This window comes from Convolutriloba macropyga, chromosome 6 (genome assembly GCF_964194025.1).
Source record: "Convolutriloba macropyga chromosome 6, txConMacr16.3, whole genome shotgun sequence".
Classification (NCBI taxonomy): Eukaryota; Metazoa; Xenacoelomorpha; order Acoela; family Convolutidae; genus Convolutriloba; species Convolutriloba macropyga.
Window position 1 is genome coordinate 2,764,222 of NC_134473.1, and position 14,784 is coordinate 2,779,005.

At 32.0% G+C, this 14,784-nt stretch overlaps 1 protein-coding gene across 1 annotated transcript; it reads left to right on the plus strand.

Annotated features, from left to right (window-relative positions):
- The first annotated feature begins 3,676 nt into the window (after window positions 1-3,676).
- LOC142340688 (chymotrypsin-2-like) lies at window positions 3,677-14,068 on the plus strand. The gene is made up of 2 exons (XM_075391381.1): window positions 3,677-4,056; window positions 13,140-14,068. Exons 1-2 carry the CDS (start codon window positions 3,789-3,791, stop codon window positions 13,724-13,726), a joined length of 855 nt encoding a protein of 284 aa, XP_075247496.1. The 5' UTR covers window positions 3,677-3,788; the 3' UTR covers window positions 13,727-14,068.
- The last annotated feature ends 716 nt before the right edge of the window (window positions 14,069-14,784 follow it).

Here is a 14,784-nt window from a genome sequence, read left to right on the forward strand (position 1 = left end):
TAATGAAGACATCGTGTTGCCGTACAAATTTTTCTTTAACGATCGAGTTTCAATAATTACAGCCTGATAATAAAACTTGCAGTGAAAACAAAAAAAAACTACCAAACTTTGCCGTTCGAAGCATGTTTTGGAAAATAACCGAATAATCTTTTTTGTCATTATAAACGCCGAACATTGTAAAGATGATTTGACTGATTTTAAAATTTCAAAACATTTGAAGAAACCATAATTTAAATAACTCCATGAAATTTGTTAGGCGGGTTGTGTTTGGAGTGATAATGTCATAAAAACCATGAAATTCAAAGCTCAGTTGATTGTGGTTTGCTAACATTGCGAAGCAACTGGCAGCATATCAGGTTTCACGCCCATACGAAATTTTGTCAGACCTCATCACGTGAAGAGAACAATAAACCCTCAAATTATAGTTCGAATTGAAGACTACACGCAAGAAAGATATCGAAGCAGAAGTAGAGTCTGCTATGCTAATATCAGTATTAGGAACAATTGTGGTGAAAATGCTCACCTACGACAGTTATCATTCTTGGTCACGGGAAACTGAACGTCCGTGTTAGAAAAAGTGTTTGGGCTAAATTCGGCACAAAAATAGAACAATCAACACCTATTCAGGTGCAACAACAGTACACTTTTATTTATCAAACATGATTCAAGAAATAGAGCGTCACGGAAAAAACGACAAAATGGCGATCCGATAACCATTTAAGACATCGTGTTAAGGATAAAGATAGCACTTCGATTTTCTCTTCTTTTAAATCTATCAACCGATCAATTCTCAATCGATCATTTCTGGCAAACCCAAGAAACTAGTGTTGTTGGCTGCACAAGCCTTGCACATACTGGATCATCCAATTCAAACCCATCAGTCCAAATGATCCAAATGAAAATGCCGTCGTCATTTACTGGCAGCATACTACGATGAGTGGTTTCAAAATTTTACGGTTATGGTGAATCGGTAAATTCAACATTGAAGAAAAGACCTGCATTAAATTTCCACTTTCCAATTAAACGCAGTGGAGTTAAGGGGGTTTATTCACAATTTTTGCAGTAGAACAAATTACCTGAAAAGTGCAAAAAATAAGATAAAAAATAAGAGCAATTGCGATTTTAAAAAGCTGGATTCCTGTTGTCGTGCAGTTTCTATGCACATACGGTTCAATTGAAAAACAGTCTATTTGAGACTGTCTAGTATGTTTTCATTTTCGGTGTACGTTCAGACAAATTATTACACATTTATTTTTTTCTTATCAATTTATTTCCAAACGAACAATAATTTGGATGGGAAGAATAGATTCACAAAAGGAGAATTTTTTGATTCCCATTTAGCTAGCCAGCGATCTTATTCGATCAGTGATCTAGAGGACTGTATTGTCATTGTGATTCATTGAGCGGCAAAATCGCTGATTATGATTATGAGTTCAGAGTTTGCTAAAACGAAAAAAAAATCATCATAGACGAACAAAATCCTAGATGCCATTTCTGCAAGTTTTTCCGGATAATCTTTTTACTCCTGCAATAAAAAAGATATATATCTGAAAGGTTCTGAGAAGGCTATAGGCCTATAACAACTTTGATAATCCGATGTTCTCTCCGAAAATTTGTTCAAACATTTGCTACTCGTAATTTTTTTATGAGTTTCATTTGTTTAGGTCAACTACGAGAATGTTAAAACTTGTTTGTTGACCAGGTAAATTCAGGTTGAAAAATAATTACTTCTATTTTCAATTCATAGTTATATTGTGTTCTTACACTCTTTTCTGCTAACAGTTTTTACGTCTCCGAATTCTCCGCTTTTTCTGATTTTCTTTTTAGAAAATTGTGTCCGTTTGTGACTTTTTAGTGGTTGATATTGAGTTTGACACAAACGTATAGCCCTTTCTTCGAATTGTTAATAGTTTTCCCAATTTTTGGTTACAACTTATTGTTTTTAGATAATTCGCAGAGATTTTTTTTTCTTTTTTTATGTGAACTGTTCGACAATTGTCCTGTTCTGGATATCTCTTGATCATTTAAATACTCCCTAAACACACATGAATTAGTGAACCAGCTAAGTATCATTGCTCAACAATTCTCTTACTTTCTGAAATGAAAAAGAAACTAATAATCATAATTGTTCACCATTTTTTATCAACAAAAGCAGAAGAAAAATTTTCAAACAATCGGCAATTTGCTCAAAGCAAAATGTTCTCAAAAACTTGAGATTTGAACGCTATCATAGCATTTGACTGGTTTAAAAAAATTATTTTTTTGTGTACAAAAACGGACTATATTTCACAATTCAAAAAAGGAATACCGACATTTTTCTTAAACTAATCATACCGAAGAAAAAACTAAAATTACTTACGATTTCTTTTGTTAAAAACCCAACGTGCTTAACATTTCTTACGTCGGCATTCACGAAATCAATTTCCGAGCAAATCGACAGAATTAAGTAGAACACGGATCTTTACCGGATAGTTTTCCCGAAATTTTTCCTATCTCAAATATCTTATTACAATCGTATCAGTCAAGGAAAATTGCTAGCACAGTTGTTTTATTGTGACAGCTTCTACTGAGATTATCTAAAGGATAACTTTTCCATGCAAATTATTTTTGCGTTATTTGACTTTCTTTTATTGTTGAATGCTTTATCAGTTTTCAAAGGTTTTCAGTTTTGACTGTAAAAATTTATTTTCTTGAATGTCTGGAAATTGCTTTTTTTAAATCGTACGAAAGCAATTTAATTCACAAAAATGAGTCTGTTCTATAGCTCGATGAAATTTGCATTGAACTGAAGATCAAAATATGAAAGCAATTTAACTTTGGAAGGCATGAAAATCAAAACCGTGACAGTGGCCAACAGCGGCATTTTCTTGCGAGAGAAAAAACAGAAAAAAAGCTGATCAATTGTGACATGGTTGCTGATGATTACAGAGGTCACACACTGCAGATGAAGAGCAGAATTAGTGTCATTTTTGATTAGAAAAATTGAGCAGTTTAGTTTATTGAAAATTTCTGTGTTCATTAATACTTTAATTCTGATAAGGAGAAATCGCAAAAAGTTGCTTTATGCTTGGAATGGACCAAGGGGGAAGGGGGAAGGGGAGGGGGTTGAGGATGAAATACAATAGAATTGATTTTTTATTCTCCCCAGACGAACTCCAACGATTACCTTCTTAGATCTTGCAAGAATCTTGCAAATAACGTTTATCTTGCAAGATCTTGCAAGAATCTTGCAAATAACGTTTATCTTGCAAGATGCAAGATCCGGACGCTTATTTTACAAGATCTTGCAAGATAACCGTCCGATTTTGACTCGGGACTTCATCAAGTCAAAATAAATTCTGTTATTTCAAATTATATGGTACTATTTTCATGGAAAAATCATTCGATAAGGTTTAGTTGATCGTTTTTTGTCTATAATTGCTAAGAGTTTCTTACGTATGTAAAGAATGAATTTATTTAGAGATTCATGGTGAAAATGATCTGTAGAATTGTGATTTGTGAATTGTCATTGACAATTTGTCGATGATCACTTATTGCTTTACAAGACATGGAAAAAGTATCGTGATTTTAAAGTCACTCTGTTTCAGGTATATTCACACACTAGCCGGATTTTTTCCGGCAAAAATGGCATTAAATTTGATAGGCTAGGACTCCTAAGTCCACAAGATCAATTCTTCGAATTAAATTGCTGGACCCAAAAGCGAGCCTCGAACTTGGCAGGAACCGTTTTCAAATTTTGAATTAAATTTATCGTTAAATCCGCAAAATTAGAGGATTCAATTCTAAACATGATTGCTATGAAAAAGGAACAGATTTTTCTGGCTATTTTTGTGTGTTTCTTTGCGATGTTAGACAACTGTCAAATGAAGACTGAAGCACGCCAGATAACAAGGCGGGCAATTGTGAACGGACATGATTCACCGAATAGAGCGTTTTACGTGAAAGTCCAAACGGTCTGGTACAATACAACAGCCGAGGAAGAACTTTTCGGTTTTTGTGGGGGGACTATCATTGACAGGCACTTTGTTCTCTCTGCAGCCCACTGTTTCATTTCAGGTGAGAAAATAAAAATCACAAGCGCAATATTTTCGACGCTAAAATTAAAAAAGTCGCAATGTGGACGAATGCATTTTTGTTTCCAGCGCTGAATGTGGTGAAAGCCGTAAAAATAATATTTGACTGATAAAAATTTTAAATCGCAAGAAACATTGCAATGCTTTTTGGGCTAAGAGATGTGAAAAGATTTCCTTTAATTCATTTCCAACGTTGTTCGCCACAAAAAAAATGGCATTGAGCAGCCAGTAAAATTATTGCTGAGCTTTTATATTCAGATCACTCACTGTTTTGTAAGATTAGGTAACATTAATTCCAAAAACTTAACATCATATTGCGACCAAGTTTAATGTCTTTCTTGTTTATTTGCTTTTTTTTCTTTTCTAACCAACTGGATTACAATTTTCGGATTACAATTTGATTACAATTTTCATTTGTTCGAAAGTCAATTAAATTTTAGTCAGTTCTATAAAAGATTTCAATTTTTTGGGTTTGAAGAGATATAAATTTTAGTAAGTTCGATCTCTGATTAAATTTTTTTTGGTTGAACAGAGTTAAATTTTAGTCAGTTCCATATCTGATTGCAGTTTTTTGGTTTGAACGGGAATTAGTCTTTAGTTAATTTTATATCTGGATAAATTTTTTGGTTCGAAAGAGAATTAATTTCAGTCTGTTCTAAATAAGATTGCAGTTTTTTGGGTTTGAAAGAGAAATGAATTTTTGTAAGTTAGATCTCTGATTATAATTTTTTTGGTATGAAAGAGTTTAATTCCATATTTAGAGTGAGTTCAATATCTGATTGCCGTTTTTTGGTTTGAAAGAGAATTCACTTTTAGTCAGTTCTATATCTGAATACAATTTTTTGTTTTGAAGGAGAAATAAATTTTATTCAGATTTTTTTGTGGTTACAGTTTTTTGGTTGAAAAAGAAATAATTTTTTAGTCAATTCTATATCTGATTACAATTTTTTTGTTTGTTCGAAAGAGAAAAAATTTTTAGTCAATTCTATATCTGCTTACATTTTTTGGATTAAAAGAGGATTAATATTTAATCAGTCCTTTATCTGATTAGAATTTCTTCCATTTGAAAAAAAATCATTTTTAGTCAGTTCTATATCTAATTACACCTTTTTTGTTTGAAAGAGAAACGCTAGGTTCTATCTCTGATTACAATTTTTTTTAGGTTGAGAGAGAATTAGTTTTTAGTCAGTTCCATATCTGCTTTCAGATTTTTTATTCGAAAGAGAAACAAATTTTAGTCAGTTCTATATCAGATTGCAGTTCTTTGGGTTTGAAAGAGAAATAAAGTTTTGTAAGTTCGAGCTCTGATTCTAATTTTGTTTGGTATGAAAAAGTTAAATTTCATATTTAGAGTCAGTTCCATATGTGGAGGCAATTTTTTGGCTTGAAGGAAAATTCATTTTTGGTCAGTTCGTTATCTGGCTAGATTTTTTTGTTTCGAAGGAGAATTATTTCCTAGTCAGATTTTTCTCTGATTACAGTTTTTTTTTGAAAAAGAAATTAACTTTTAGTCAATTCTATATCTGATTACAGCTGTTTTGTTTGAAAGAGAAAAACTAAGTTCTATCTCTGATTACAATTTTGTTTAGTATGAAAAGGTTAGGTTTCATATTTAGAGTCAGTTCCACATCTGCAGGGAGTTTTTGATTTGAAGGAGAATTCATTTTTATTCAGTTCTTTATCTTACCACTTTTTTTGTTTTGAAGGAGAATTAGATTTTAGTTAAATTTTTAACTGATTACATTTGTTTTTTAGTAGAAAGAGAACTCATTTTTGGTTAGTTCCATATCAGATTACAATTTTTTTGGTTAGAAAGGGAAATCAGTTTTAGTCAGTTCTATATGTGATTACATTTTTTTTGATTCGCATGAGAATTAAATTTTAGTTAATTGTATATCTCAAAATTTTTTTGGTTTGAAAGAGAAATAATTGTTCCTAAGTTCTATCTCTGATTACAGTTTTTTTGGTTTGAAAGAGAAATATAATTTTGTAAGTTCGGTCTCTGATTATAATTTTGTTTAGTATGAAAAAGGTAAAGTTCAAATTAAGAGTCAGTTCCATATCTGAAGACAGATTTTTGATTTTAAGAAAATTTATTTTTAGTCGGTTCATTATCTGACTTCATTTTTTTGTTTTGAAGAAGAATTATTTTTCAGTCAGACTTTTCTCTGATTACAGTTTTTTTGGTTGAAAAAGAAATTAATTTTTAGTCAATTCTATATCTGATTACAGCTGTTTTGTTTGAAAGAGAAAAACTAAGTACTATCTCTGATTTTAATTTTGTTTATTTTCAAAGAGAATTAGTTTTTAGCCAGTTCCATATCTGATTGCAGTTTTTTCATTCGAAAGAGAATAAATTTTCAGTCTGTTCTATATCAGATTGCAGCTTTTTTTGGGTATGAAAGAGAAATAAAGTTTTGTACGTTCGATCTCTGATTAAAATATTGTTTGTTATGTATAGGTTAAGTTTCTATTATAGAGGTCAGTTCCATATCTGCAGGGAGTTTTTTGGTTTGAAGGAGAATTCATTTTTAGTCAGTCCTATATCAGACTACATTTTTTTGTTTTGAAGCAGAATTATTTTTCAGTCAGATTTTTCTCTGATTACAGTTTTTGATTAAAAGAGAAATAATTTTTTAGTCAATTTCATATCTGATTACAGTTTTTTTTGTTTGAAAAAGAAAAACTAAAGTTCTATCTCTGATTACAATTTTGTTTAATTTGAAAAAGCATTAGTTTTTAGTCAGTTCCATATCTGAGTGCAGCTTTTTTATTTGAAAGAGAATTAATTTTCACTCAGTTCTATATCAGATTGCAGTCTTTTGGGTTCGAAAGAGAAATAAAGTTTTTTAATTTCGATCTCTGATTAAAATTTTGTTTAGTATGAAAAGTTAAGTTTCATATTTAGAGACCAATCCACATCTGAAAGCAGTTTTTTGCTTTGAAGGAGAATTCATTTTTAGTCACTTTTATTCGACTACATTTTTTTGTTTCGAAGGAGAAGTATTTTTTAGTCAGATTTTCCATGATTATATCTTTTTTGGATGAAAAAAACAATAATTTTTTAGTCAATTCCATATCTGATTACAATTTTCTTTTGTTCGAAACAGAAATAATTTTTAGTAAGGTCTATATCTGCTTGCAATTTTTTTGGTTTGAAAAAGAATTTATTTTTAGTCAGTCCTATATCTGATTACAATTTCTTAGATTGGAAAGAGAATTAGTTTTGAGTCAGTTCCATATCTGATTACAATTATTTTTGTATAGAAACAGAACTCATTTTCAGTCAGTTCCATATCTGATTACAATCTTTTTTGTTCAAAAGTGAATCAAATTTTAGTCAGCTTCTTATCCGATAACCAGTTTTTGGTTAGAAAGACAATTCAGTTTTAGTCAGCTCTATATATGATTACATATTTTGGTTCAAAGGAGAATTAATTTTTAGTTAATTGTTTATCTCAAAATTTTTTTGGTTTGAAAGAGAAATAATTTTTCCTAAGTGCTATCACTTATTACACTTTTTTTGTTTGAAAGAGTATTATTGCTTAGGCAGTTCCATATAAGATTCCAGTTTTTTTTTGGTTTGAAGGAGAAATCATTCTCATTCAGTTCTATGTCTGATTATTTTTTTTGTTTGAACGAGAATTAATTTCTAGTCAATTCTATATCCTACTGCATTTTTTTTCAGTTTCGAATGAGAATTAATTTTTATTGAGTTTTAGATCTGATTACACTTTTTTTCGAAAGAGAATAATTCTTTAAACAGTTCGGTATCTGACTGTTTTTTCTGGTTTGAAAGAGAATTACTTGTTAGTGATTTCTATATCCGATTACAATTTGTTTGCTCTGAAAGAGAAATAATTATCAGTTCAGTATTGCTGAATAAATAGGACAGATTTTAATTTAACTTGTCGTACAAACCATTAGTAAATTAACAAATAAATCCGGATTTGTGAACATGTTCCTCATTGTTTTGTTTGTTCAAAATCTCGTTCATTTTTTCTTTCATATTTTTTGTAGGCAGTACAACGGTTGGTTTCTAGAACAAAGTTGACGGATACTGCAGGATGACTTTTCTTTGGAAAACAGTAGTCGCGGCGTGAGAAAAAAATAGCGGAGGTTTTCCTTCGAATTTTGTTTGTTGCTTTTTGATTAGTCTATCATTTTACTTCCTTATAATATATTTTCGGCAATTTTGATAATAAATAGCTTTTATCTTATCACCATTCTTTGCTTATATTTGTCATAATTCTAGAATTCGTTTGATATTTTTTCTTCAAATAAACATACTTATGCAAAATCTCTTGACGACTTCTGGAGACTTCTATTCAAAAGCTTGATTGCTCAGATATAAATCCTAATTAGACCCGAAATTTAAATTTAATGAAAATTTTGAACCACCTTCACCATTTGAAAATCTCTTGAACAAAAGATTGAGGTTGAGTTTTTTTTATATGCTGACTTCCATTTGAACTTCTTAAGCCGACGACAGCAGAAACTGGGGTCAGTATTTTACTTTGATTCATTTCTGTTTGTTTTTTCCCAAGTCTGTGAAAGTTCCTTTGCAGGATTCGAAATTGGATAAACAACATGACGAAACTTGATACTCATTTGCATAACAGTAGAAAAAATTAGCGGAGAAGAAATAAAACAGTCCGTGAAATTAGTCCTCAATAATTTAGTTGATAAAGTTAAGTTAACAAGTGTAATGAGTTTCCAGCTCTTTTCTTTTAATCATCTCTCATTGCCCTAGCAACAGATGCATAACATGCCGATGAAATAATGCGCTAATGCGCAATTACCACTTAAAAATCTGCTTTGTCATTCGACTAGGAGTTTGTCACATTCTTTTATCAATACTGGAACTATGTGAACAGTGATGTGATAAACTCAACCCGTGTTGAGATAACAACAGTTGCATACGCTACCGATAAAAACTTACCTTGAAATCCAATTAGCATTACGAAATCCACTTCTTCAACAGACTACAAATTTATTAAATTAATTCATCGCCAATGATACTATATGGACAATAACGATAGAAGAGTGTGATTTAAATTTGTAGTCAAATCACGGTAACAGTGGTTTAAGCTATACAACTGTTGTAATCACAACGATGGTTGATTAAATACTTTACCTCCCGTTTGTTATCGTCCTGTGGAAGCTTTTCAACAACTGGGCCTTGTTTCTGAGTGTAATAAGTTCTCGATGGAAACAAAAACCTTGTTGTAACTTCCACTAATTGTCTTCTTATTACTGATTTTCAAGAACTTCAAAGTTACATAAAAACTGAGTTATTACAATCCAAACAATTTGGATTGTATTGGTGTGCTGTCTGTTCTACTAATCAAGAAGTGGATAGTATAAAGGATCTGTCTTTGTACGACTCGCAGAGGAGTATTGGTATTCTTAGCTGAAGCAAGTTTATTCATGACTTGAACATTTTTTTTTTATTTTGAAAGTTGACTTCTTTTTTCGAAACATGACTTCTCTTTTAAAACAATTGACTTTATCCTTAGTTTTGGTTCTAATAGATAGAAACTGAGAACTACTGGTAATACTCAAAGTGAAAAGCTCATTTCAAGAAGCTTTTCCTACAACAGTCCAGTTTCGCTTTTCGAAATATTTGCACCCCCACCTACCCACCAACCCCATCTACCCCCCCCCCCACTTACCCCTTAGTTTTTAATATAATTAGGGACTGCTGGTAATATTCAAGGTGGAGAGGTCTCCCACCTATAAGGTACCCCGCCTGAACCAAAACGGCAAGGTTTCAAAGTCGCTTTGTTTTCCTCATGTCTTTTTTAAAGTTCTGGTTCCGATAAGTTTAAGTTGGAGATGATGATCGACGCTTCGAATATTTTCCGGTATATTATCGGCTATATTTTTTGTACGATCTTTTTACACGTTTTTCAATGACTTTGCCTTTCAAAACGGAATAAACTGGTAAGTCACAGTGGGCATTACGTTTATTTAAAGGCTAAAATACGGTTTCAGTATTCCTTAGAGTGCTTAGAGTGTTGCAGCTGACGTCACGGCCTTAATTTGAGGTTAAGAAGTGTCCTTTTAAAAAGTTATTGTGTCCAGAATGGTGAAAATTGTCATCTTTTTTAGAATTTTTTGTTTGATTAAAGTTGAATTCACATTTGCCATAGTTGATACAGGTCTTTTCCAAATTATATTTGCTTCTAGTGACCTCTTTATGAAATATACATTTTGGTGCTTCAGATATCAATAACACTAAATTTCGAATTTTATCACGAAAATTGTTAAAAAATGAAGTATTGTTTAAGTTTTCCGGAAACTATTGTCACGTTCCTAGCTTGTCGATCTTTTTGAGTAAAAAAAATTCGGGCTGAAAATTGGGCTACCGAAAATACTCCGGAGAAAATGAAATGGTTCTGAAGAAACTAATATCATAAAGTTTAGTTTTATCATTTTTCTCGAAATTTTTTGTCATTTTCTGTGTTAATTGATCTTTACGGGCCAAAAAATTTTCCTAGGTCTTGCAAATGGATTAATGGACAGATTCCAGGACGTGTTTTGAAGATTTTAATTTTGCAAAATTCTTAAAAATTCTTCAAAGTTTGCATTTTTCACTAACTTTTTTAGCATTGTTTAATTGCTCTGCAGGTTAGCTACAGTTTTCTTCAGGTTTTTCTTCAATTTTTTTTATTTCGTTTCAGGAAATGTCCTGCTATCTTTTTTTAAGATCCGTTCACACTTGTTTAGGTTTTTTTCTTCAATGAGAACTTAAATTGTAGTTTTCAATTCAGTCACGCTGAGGTAGTAAAAAGAATAAAAAATTATACAATTTTGAGGTATGATTTTTTATTCAAGGTGCCGGTAAAGTTGAGTGAGAAATCGGTATTCGAACAAAATTTCAGATTTCGAAAGCAAAACATTTTACATGCGCCAATTTGACTTCTGTTTTCATTTTTTCATCTTTTTATCACTAATTGCGTTGATTTGGATTTGCCTCAGTTCATCAGAGTGCAGTTAAGGTTTTTAATGACTTCGATGACGCAATTTTTTGTCTTAAAAAGTAGTGAGTGTTCGAATTCTGCCCTATTTTATTAATATTTTTTTGTCTTGCCACTTAGTGTCTTTATTGACAGGTCTTATTGACTGCTAATTATTCATAAATTGACCTACAAAAATGTTTGAGTACCTGGCTGGCGAAGTTCGAGACTTTGACGCTATTTGTTTGCAAAGAATTTTATTAAATTTCCGAGTTTTTGGGGGGCATTTGCTGCACTTTTAGCTTAGTTATCATTTCAAATCTTTTTGAACGGGTCTCCTGCTTTAATTATCTTTTGAACTCAATTAAGTTTTTGTTTCTGTTCAAAACTAATATTTTCTATGACTCTGACAATAATTAATTTCAGGACTTATTAAAATAATTTTAGTTATGATAGATTTTGTAGTTCACATTTTTGTCTTATCTCTTAGTTTCACAAAAGAAACGTCTCGTGTGTTGCAATAAATGCTTATATGAATCAAATAATCATTTCATTTCTTGGATTAAGCTTTTTATGACTTTTACGCTGTAAAATTTTTTAAAATGTTAGTGGATTTTTGATTTTTGCTAAAACTTCTGTACTTATTGCAGTCTTTTTACCTAATGTCATCAATCTCAGATCTCACCTGGTGTTAATGTAAATCAATTTAATGGAAAAGTATTATCTCTGTCCGAAACTGTTGCGTTTGCAATTTTCAAATTATTTCTTTTCAGTAGGTATTAGCAGAATTCTGGTTTTTTGCGTTTGCGTTTTTCTTATCATTTATTCTCAATGGTGACCGGTTTCATTGGTTTCAGTTGATAAATAATTGGTCTCAGTTCTTTGCTTGAAATCATAACAGTCTATTTTTTTCATTTTGGCACTGTTTCTTCAAAAAAATTTAGTGTTTGTTTTTTTTTCTTTTGTTTGTTGTTGTTTCTATTGTGGTCTTAACGGTTAGAGGTAAACGTATAGCTTTTATTAAGAACAGCTCTAATTTTTTTTATGAATTCTAGATTTTTAGATTTTTATAATATGCTGTGTTTAAGTACAAAGGCATGTAGTTTTGAGGTTGTCTTATCTTGACGCCGCCGACTGATATTCTGATTATTGTAAAGTTATTCAGTTTTTGCCTCTTTTGTTTTTGTCATTTCTTCCCAAAATGTTTTTTTTCTCTACCCTTTCTAAAATTTCGTAGATCCAGTTTTTTGTTATTGTTAGAGATTCTCAAAAAACACTAAATCTTGAAAAACAATATCCAACTGTTTTGGATTTTTTGTGCACTTTTGCGCTTACTTTGGCATCATTTCACTCTCAACTGAACAATTTATTTTCTGCGCAAGCTCGAGGAAAACAGTTTTCCCGCAATTTTCATATCAAATTCTGTCAACAAGTCAAATTTTAGTCATACCAAATTTGAGTTGAGGAAAGCCTTCTAAAATCTAGCTTAAGTCCTGAAGTCAAAATGATCTCATCTCCTTCAACCTATTGTTGGTCGAAAATTGTCTTTTAATGATGCCTTCATCAGTGCTCCACGAGAATCGGGACCTCTGAATGTTAACAACAAGAACGAAGGCTACAGATCAATCCTTCTATTATATTTCACTTTTTATTTTTTAGTGTCGGGCTTTGTTTTAGATTAACCTCATCGTGTTTCAGGGCTGTGAGACACGTTTACCAATCGTTCTCGCTGAGTCAGCTCTTTGTTTTTCCGCAAAACTCTCGAAACATAATTAAACCAAAGATAGAAAATATTTCCTTTATTGGAGAACAAACTTTTTTTCCGCAAAACTGCTTCACCGAGTTTTTTATATTAAACAAAAAATGAAAAATTTTTAAATAATGCTCCGAGTGCTCTAGTTCTTTAGCCTGCCTGTTCTGAGATGTTTTTATCTACATCTGACTTTTGTGAAAAATCAGAGTTAAAAACAATTAAACGAAAAACAATGGAGAAATCATTCATAATAATAATTTTGATAATTTCCTTAACACTTATATTATCGAGAGTGAGTTTGACAGTTAACTTTAAAAGTTTTTTGCTGTTTTTATCACTTCATTGTTTTAGACGATCCGGAAACTGAAATATTAACGGAGGTGCTTGTCCACGTTGGAGACTTCACCAAAAATCCCAATATATTTTACCAAAACATTACAGCTCAAGCCATTTATCACCAGGAGTATAATTCGTCCAATCTTGTGAATGACATAGCCCTAGTGAACTTGTCCGAACCTGTTCCGAGAAGTAGAATATTAAAAATGTGTGATCGAAGCTATTTGGGGGAAGGAATTCTTGCCGCTTGTGGAATGGGGCGAACAGAAATTGAGGATCCAGACATAGATGCTTCGGTTCTGCAAGAAGTAAAAACAATTGAAAGCGAAAACCCAGAAATCTGCAACACAGATCCAGATTATCCTGAATTCGATTACAAGCCAGAGATTCAAGTGTGTACAGCGGATGATAACAATAATGATCTCAGTGAGTTAACATGCCACGGTGATTCGGGGGGTCCTCTTTACCCCCTGGATGCTCAGAATAAGCCAGTGTGTCTATATGGTTTGACCAGCTACGGTGACCCCTATTGTATCGGACCGGGGGATATTTTCACACGAGTATCAGCCTATCTCGATTGGATCAAAATTAATATGGAGTGAGGTCCTGTATGGTCGGTCAGTCGCATAAAGTTTCAAAGCTATTGAACGTTTCAAAGGTCAAAGTTCAAATTTAAAACATGTAGATATCTAGCAAAGGACTGCCCATTTGCGTGCCCCGAGTTTTTCGAACGTTCGCTTGCGTTGCAACTTTATGGGACAGACTATATAAGTTAATTAGCACACGGTTATAATCAAAATCAAAGAAGAAAACAACCTGAAAAAAAATCAGAGAATCAAAAACAATCAAAACTATCAAAATTGAACAGTTTAAATTAGCATTCAGATTGATTAATATCCAGCAGAAACGTGAAATGTTAATTAAAAAGACCTTAGTACCTTCTATTTTCCCTTGATATCTAGTTGCGACTCATAAACGGTGAAAGAATAAAGATGGGAATTGATATTTCTTGTGTTCTTTTTGTTTGGTGTTTTTAGCTGCTGTTTCCTCTGGGCTGTGGAGTGCAAATGAGAATTGTAACTTATGTCAAAACAGAAGTCTTTTATAATTTGAATTTACTAGATACATAACATTAATATTACATCGGTTTACAATAAATTTCCAAAGTTGTTAAAAGTAGTTATTTGTATCTAGAAGGTTCAGCATTGAGTAGTACTACTCTTCAAGATGATGAACCTTAATGAGAACCAACTGTTAAAAAATTTCATCAAATAAAGTTTAACGCAGAACAGAAGTCTACGCAGAACTATGCCCTCGCAAAAAGCCCTGTGGCATATCCTATTGTAATTTTTTTTAGCTCTGCAGAGTGAAAAAAAAATTGTGTGCTTTTTTTATGCATGTTAGAAGGTTGAGAGAGAATAACCTATTGTAAATTGTGCATGAGATATGCTTGAAATAGCTTGACAAGAATCTCTACTTGTTCAACGTATACTGGGCTAGGGAAATAAAGCCTTGAGGAACAAGAAAGAACGTGAGAACGGGTTATAAGCGAAACCCAAATTCGAGAGCTTAAGACCAGTTGGTGTAAATGGGTAGCACACTAGGCTTGCAAGTAAGAGATGCTGGTTCGAATCGAGTACTGGTCCATTTTCACAGTAGT

Excerpts from the sequence above, each read along its gene's own strand:
- LOC142340688 (XM_075391381.1), top strand. The coding sequence starts at position 3,789 with ATGATTGCTATGAAAAAGGAACAGATTTTTCTGGCTATTTTTGTGTGT. Across the intron at positions 4,057-13,139 it reads AGCCCACTGTTTCATTTCAG|ACGATCCGGAAACTGAAATA; the intron begins GTGAGAAAATAA and ends TCATTGTTTTAG.